Source organism: Kryptolebias marmoratus, linkage group LG22, assembly GCF_001649575.2.
Source record: "Kryptolebias marmoratus isolate JLee-2015 linkage group LG22, ASM164957v2, whole genome shotgun sequence".
In the NCBI taxonomy this organism is placed as follows: Eukaryota; Metazoa; Chordata; class Actinopteri; order Cyprinodontiformes; family Rivulidae; genus Kryptolebias; species Kryptolebias marmoratus.
Genome location: NC_051451.1, coordinates 29,203,721 through 29,210,822, shown reverse-complemented (window position 1 = coordinate 29,210,822; position 7,102 = coordinate 29,203,721). Strand labels below are relative to the sequence as shown.

At 45.0% G+C, this 7,102-nt stretch overlaps 1 protein-coding gene across 4 annotated transcripts in view; it reads left to right on the top strand.

Annotated features, from left to right (window-relative positions):
• Positions 1-7,102, top strand: part of LOC108246561 (inositol polyphosphate-5-phosphatase A) — a 171,753-nt gene that overhangs the window by 99,532 nt on the left and 65,119 nt on the right. For all 4 annotated transcript variants that reach the window (XR_005232672.1, XM_037973684.1, XM_037973683.1 and 1 more), the window contains exons 7-8: positions 1,820-1,872; positions 2,332-2,451. Coding sequence is in view for 3 of the 4 variants with exons in the window: in XM_037973684.1 (XP_037829612.1) it covers positions 1,820-1,872; positions 2,332-2,451 (173 nt within the window). In the remaining variant the exon portion in view is untranslated. The remainder of the gene's footprint in view (positions 1-1,819; positions 1,873-2,331; positions 2,452-7,102) is intronic.

Sequence of the window (7,102 nt, the reverse complement as noted above, 5' to 3'; positions counted from 1 at the left end):
GGTGTAGCTGTGTCTGTGATGGTCAGATTCGGGTGTAGCTGTGGTTGTGAGGCAGCATGCATCAAACAGGAGGTCTATCAGTCATTCGTGCAGGAAACGGGGTAATCTGGGGCCAGGTGTCAGGAAAGTGATGGATTTCAATGCTGTGATTGTAGTTAATGGCTCTTTAAATTAAATCCAGATTAATCGTCTCTGGCGGCAGTCAGATCTTGTATGGCTCCTGAGCAGGTCCACGCCTCCCCACCCCCCCGAAGAGCTCACTCTTCATCTCGTTTCTCTTCATCCTCTCCTTCTCTCTTTCCTGGGCTCTGCTGAGGACACAGAGTTTTTATTTGTGGTATTCAGAGGACTGTGTGATTATTTGGACCTGAAGGACTCCGTCTTCTCGTCTTCAGTGTTCTGCGATGTGTTGTCCTCCGGAGTGACACTCATATCTAATTCCATTTGCTGCTTTCAGGATTATATCGGGGCAGTGAGTTATAATTGGGCCCATACATCCTGCCCAGGCAGTATGGATTAATTCAGCTATGCTAATGTAATTCAATTTGATACAGTTAATCTTACACTAATGCAGATTGAAGAATGTGAGGCTCAATCAAATACCTCTTAGCCCTTTAATTTGCATCAGAGTTTTTTAAATAAAATTAGTCAGTTTGTAATTATGTGACCTGGCCTGTAATTAGTTTATTTATCAGTGCAGTGAACTCCTCCGTTTGGGACTATCGGAGGGAGATCAGCAGAAAAAAGAAAGAAACTTATTTATCTGTTCAGAATGAGAGCGCGCTCAGCATCAATTAGTCTCTGATTTAATCAGAAACTTCAGGGTGAATCATGTGCTGTGAGGCAGGGGTCAGGGGTCACGTGGCGTCTGATCAGATCTCAGCTGTTAAATCCGTCAGGTTTAACGTGAGAAGGGTCCACGAAGGTTCAGATGTTGAGAAAACGTCTTAAATAAACTGTTTTAAACCAAGATTCAAAGTGTGAGAAATGGTTAAAACTTGAGGTTAGTGGTGTAAAAAAGGTTTCTGTCGTTTTTATTAGTTTCAGTTTGAATCCACATAAAGAAAGTAGATCAGCATAAATGGGGCTGATTCAATCTTTTCACCAAAGAAATCAATAAACTGATAAATAAATAAATAAAAAGTGTGTTTTTAATAAAAATCATTTAGTGATGTTTGTGCAGATTCATGTTTAATGTAAAATTCAAGCCGTGTGGTGATAAAAAACACACTGATGGGAAATAATAATTATTAAAAACTGCTCCAGATCTGCCTTCACTCTAAAGTGTGCTCAGTTTAAATAAAATCCTGGAGGCTGGCACAGAGCAGGTGGAGGTGGACAGTAAACAACATGCACAAAAATAAACTGTGGTTTTTCAACAAACATTCGTGCACAGCTCGAGTTCTCGTTGTTACGTGCGCTCAGAACGACAACAAAGACTTCCTGAATCTTGAGTTTCCAACAGCCCAACGAGAACCTGGTTTCATCCGAAAGAATCGTTCTAAGCCAGGGGTCTCCAGTCCTGGTCCTCAGGGCCTCCATCCTGCAGGTTTTACCTGTTCCTCTGCTCCAACACACCTGGTCTGAATCAGTGTGATTAACAGGCTTCTTCAGAACATGAAGAGGTAATTAAACCATGAATCAGGTGTGTTGGAGCAGGGAAACAGGTAAAACCTGCAGGATGGAGGCCCTGAGGACCAGGACTGCCCACTCCTGCTCTAAGCATTCAAAGCTGATGAAAAAGTGTCACATTTGCTCCTCTGCTGCGAATCCCTCATATCTGCTGTCATGTTAAATTGAGTCTGTCTCTGTTTTACAGTGCAAGTGGTCCAGAAAAGGATTCATCAGAACCCGATGGGCCCTGGCTGACTGGTGAGTTTTATTAACAGGTTCCTCCAGCGACACGTCCCACCTCATCACTGTTTAACCTCGACTCATTGCAGACGTCAGTCATGTTTCCTACAAGCTGCAGGGAGCAGGAGGTGCTGCGTCTCGCTGCCGTGACCCCGGAGACTTTGTCTCTGTGGACTCTGTCCAACAGCAGCAGGCATGGATTTCATGTCAACAATCCCAAGAACCAAACTGCTGCTGTGACACATTGGCATAAAATTCCCCCAAATATTGTTCTTTTTTTTCAAAGAATTTAGTCCCAGAATCTCCAAATCGAGTCTCAGTTTGTTTGCAGCTTTTTGTTTTGGTAACTTTAACCCCTGAGCCTTTTGGGTTGAGGTTAGGTTAGATCTGGGTCAGGTTGTATCATCTCAGGTCTTTAATGTCCCGTATGTCTCGTGCTCCAAAGAAAATTAACTCAAAGTCCTCCTTTCTCCTCAGTGCCTTTGATTTGGTCAACATTCACCTTTTTCACGACGCTTCAAACCTCGTGGCGTGGGAGAGAAGTCCTTCGGTGTACTCTGGAACCCGGCAGAAGGCCCTGGGCTTCGTCTTAGACAGGTACTGGACACGTTAGACCTAGGCTTCGCTGCAGTCTGTGTTCCTGAGGGCTTTCAGGCAGGTTTCCTGCAGATACTGTAGACATAAGGCCATAAAAGGTACTTTTACTCTCAGATCATATTAAACTCTATGTTCTCCTCTTTATTTCTCTTTATTATCCTATGAAATCTGGATGGACAAGAATCCACTGACATGAACTAAATGTAGAGTAGATGTAGAAACGCACAGACCTGAGGAAACAGAAAGTCCTGCAGTTCCAGGGTTTCTGTGTCAGGAGGAAATAAAACCGAGTTTGTTGTTGGTTCTTATAATCTGCAGCAGGTCCTCTCTGAGTCGAACCCGCAGGAAGCTGAGTGGTGCTGGTCTGGTTATTCTAATACTGATGGTAATGGTTCCATTCAAACAGGCCATCAGACCCGGACCACGTTAATGTGATTTATGGGATATTCATTGTTCGTGGAGCAGGACTCGGCCTCCTACCTGTTCATGCTAACAGAATAAAAGCTGAGCCCCCCACCTCCCCACCTCCACTTTAAATAACTGCATACATGCAGATCTGGATGGATTATTTTAAACCTCCTGCCTGGGGGGGGGGGGGGGTGTTGTAAAGTCATCATTTTATCTGTACCTCACTGCTGATTCAATGAAAAAAGGCCTGAATTTAATGAACTGGGAGGCTTTCAAGAACAGCAGCTTTTATTGCTTATTTGTCATGTTTATTTTATTATTTTTATTATTTTTCTCCTATTTATCTTTTTTTTTCTTACCTTTTTTATGGACCTTTTGGTCTGGAATAAAGATTGATTGATTGATTGATTGCATTTAACTTACATGAGGTAAATGTTTCAAAAACATCCTTGTTGTTGCTTCAGTTTTTATATTTCTGCTGCTTTCATCCTGGTTTTCCTGCAGATTTAGCAGTAACGTACCTTGTGAGTTCACCTAAATGATAAACTTCTCGTTAAGTAGCAGAAGGTACTGACCTGGTTAGTAATCATTTAATAGATACACCCGGTCCTTTTGGCAGGACGAACAGAAACATTTGGATTTTTTGAGGTGGTAAGAAGTTTGAGAACCAGTGATTTGAAGGTTTTGGGGAGGAGTATTTCGCGTTGGGCAGGGCCTTAAATGTTCCACTTACCCTGGGTGATTGAGGGGAGGGAAGCTGGGAGCATCGCGCCTCAGTCTCTGAGTTTTTGGGGAGCCGTCGGGCGCAGATCCGGAGCACCAGAGTGAGAAAAACCCTGGCAGTGTGAAGGGGAAGGGAGGAGGAGCACAAAGGGTGTTTGGGTTCTGTAAAGGGCAGTGAATAATGGGTCGGTCCTTTCACAGGGGCTGCTAACCTTTTGGCAGCCACCAGCGAACTCCTTTCTCCTCCGTGGATCTGGGAGGACAATGTCCCCGGGCCGGGCTTTGAATGAGCCACTACCACCAACAGTGTCCCCATTCAGCGGCTCGTTGGGAACCATCTTTATGGCTATTGTCCCAACGCTGACTTCTACCCTCCCAGGCAAAGCAGGAAAAGGGACAGAGGGAATACCTAAAGCCAACCACCCCTCCTCCTTCCCCCCGTTCTCACTTTCCTCCACTCTGAGGTCTAATCTCTCATTTCAGGATGGGTGAGGAGGTGGGGGTGGTGTACGCGCTACCAGCTGAGCTCAGATCAGTTCTCCTGCCTCCTCCTTATCTGTGACTCCTGCTAATAATCCAGCTCACGCCCACTGAGAACACATCTGATAAGCCTTTTCCTCTGTGGCCCTTTTAACTGCTGAACGGTGTTTATCTGCAAAGTGCTTCAAGGCCTCAGGGGAACAATGCTGAGAGGGAACGGTGTTCAGCGGGCCGAGAGGAAAGAGCGGCGCTGCTGGAGTCCTTCTCCTCATTTGTTCTGCTGGCCACTGCAACCAGTGTACCTAACACACGTAGGGTGGTGTCACACTGGGCCGAGACTCAAACCTGGGAAAGGAGGAAACTCTCTGTTGGCATGTCACTTAATCTTGACTTTTTGTGAACAGGAAGTCATGTGGCTGCGTTTTGAGCGACCATTAAGCTTATTTCGATGTTCACAGCTTGCATAACTCCATTCTTGGTCCTGCGTATTTTTCCTCAGCAGCTGTGCCCACGTTTAGGATTTAATCTACCGGAGCACACTTTAGAAAGGAAGACAGACAGAAACTAAACTGAGACGAGTTTGAGAAAATTATTAAATTTGTGAACATGTTTAAAGTTTAAGCATCCAGACTGTGAACCTCTGAGACTCACAGAAAGGATTTGAGAACCTCTGCAGATGCTTTGAGACACTTTGGAGACCTGCTGGTGACGCCGTTCTCCAACTAGTTGCAGTCGAGTCAGAAACTAGTTTTAACCCTTCATGCATGACTTTAGTTGTTTCAGTTATTAAATGAGGGTTTGTTCTCCTCAGGCTGCTACAGTAAAACAAAACCATTCAGTGATGAAGGAACATTTTTATTTGTTTCAGATCGTTAAACCCAATGATTTGAATGAAATGCTAAACTTGGTAAATGAGCCTGTGAATTTATTAAAATAAAACCAACATTTTTTCTGTCTTGCTTGCAGAAATCCCTTTTGTGTGTCGGAGTTTGTTTCCCCCCCCCCCACACACACACATTCAGAGTGGCTGGTCCGATTCAGGGCAGAACAGTTTTACATTACAACTGTGAAATCCTGGAAGAAAGGCGTCTTTTGTGCCGTGCCATTATTTTCACACAAATATAGTCTATTGTCATAGAGCTGAAGTTAATTTGATCAACATTGGGGACATTTAACTCCTTTGTCGGCTGAAAAGACTTGTTTCATGCTCATTTTCAGGGCATTGAAAAGCAGTGATTGGCAGAAAAATAATGTTGCCGTTAACAATTCAAAGCAATTAGTTTCCCATGGGGAGGCAGTGGGCTGCACTGGCCACCACAGAGCGATGCTTTGTCATTTTATGGAGGGTCATCAGTCAACTGTCACAGCGTCTCAAAGAGCCCTCCAATCTAAATGTTTCCCTTTAGGCTTTTCCCAGAACAACAGGCTGAAAGAGCAGAGAGGCCCGCTGGTTTCCAGCCAATAGACATGTTGAGCAGCAAGAGGGAGGACTTGATAATTGCAGGAGATCCTCCATTAAACCAGGAATTTACTAAACGCTCTGTCTATTCAATATCATGAAATATTTTCTTGTGTTAAGCACAAAAATCCTGTTTTTATCCTAGAACCCACCTGATTATTATATCCAGTCATATTGTGTTGGTATAATTCAGGATGCACCAATCAGTGACAGGTGAGCGACGTAGCTGTGCCACGCTAACGACATCATGTGTTCACATCTCAGCGTGAACACATGAAGGTCTCTGTCCGGACGGTCTGTAAGGTCCCACCTGACTGACCAGCGAGCCGTGCAGCCACGTTTTCAAAGCCTTCAAATCTCTACTTTTATTTTTTTGTTGCCTACCTCTGCCGCTCAGTTAGGAAAACAGCAACAAGCCAAACAATCTCTGTGACGTTAAAGTGCTAATATAGCGTTTTATCACAGCAGTGAGACATTTCTGAGTAGTTGTTGTTTTATCCATTATCTCGACTCTTAGGTGGACCTTGTCCTTTATGACTGATAAGGTATGATTGACAAACATTTGACAGAATATCACTTTAAAAACGACCAAAGAGTGAACAGTTTAAGTTTCTTAAAGCCGACTCTGGTTTCTGTCCGTCTCAGTTTTGCAGCTGATGTCTGTATCTGAGACGTTCTGGCGTTCTCTGACAGTCGGATGGAGTAGTTTCCTCACCTCTGTGTGACCGCGGCCGGCCTCGTGCACCCCCTCAGCCCCACATCTTTCCTGCGTGCTGTTTTTATTGGGGCTGGGCGTTTCTAAGGAGATGGGCTGCTAACAGGGGGGTTATGGTGTGCTTGTCCTGCGGTGTCAAAGGTCCTGTTGGGGGTCTCCTCAGGCCCATTCAGAAAAACGTCACCAGTGGATTCTTAACAACGTTAACATTCTCCCAAATTCTCAACATCTCCTGACAAAGGATGGCAGAACTCAGCTGGGTCTTTGTGTGCAAAGCAGAACTTGATGGTCCACCGTATGGTTGGACTGATGACACGGCCCCCAGTTGGACCCTCATAATCCCATAAAGTTTGTCTATTATGGCTCAGCTGTCAATCACAGCATATAATCTGAGTTTAGTCGAAGAGCCAGTCCCCCCGATGCTGGGAAAACTACAGAAATTACATCTTGGTACTAAAAGTCAGTCTGAGCTCTGAGCTCTGAATGAATTCACAGAGAAGGATGCTTCTGAAGGAACCGAAGAGATCTTCACCTGTTTCTGTGGGAAAATAACTGGAAATAAAGAGGAACATTTTGAAAAGAGTCCGGTGTGTGTAATAAATTAGAGTCTGATCCTTGTCTTTGAGCGTTGGACGTCATGCTGAAGACCTGCTGCAGACCTGCTGAAGACCTGCTGAAGACCTGCTGCAGACCTGCTGAAGGCCTGCTGAAGGCCTGATAAAGACCTGCTGAAGACCTGCTGCAGACCTGCTGCAGACCTGCTGAAGACCTGCTGCAGACCTGCTGCAGACCTGCTGAAGACCTGCTGCAGACCTGCTGTAGACCTGCTGAAGACCTGCTGAAGACCTGCTGCAGACCTGCTGAAG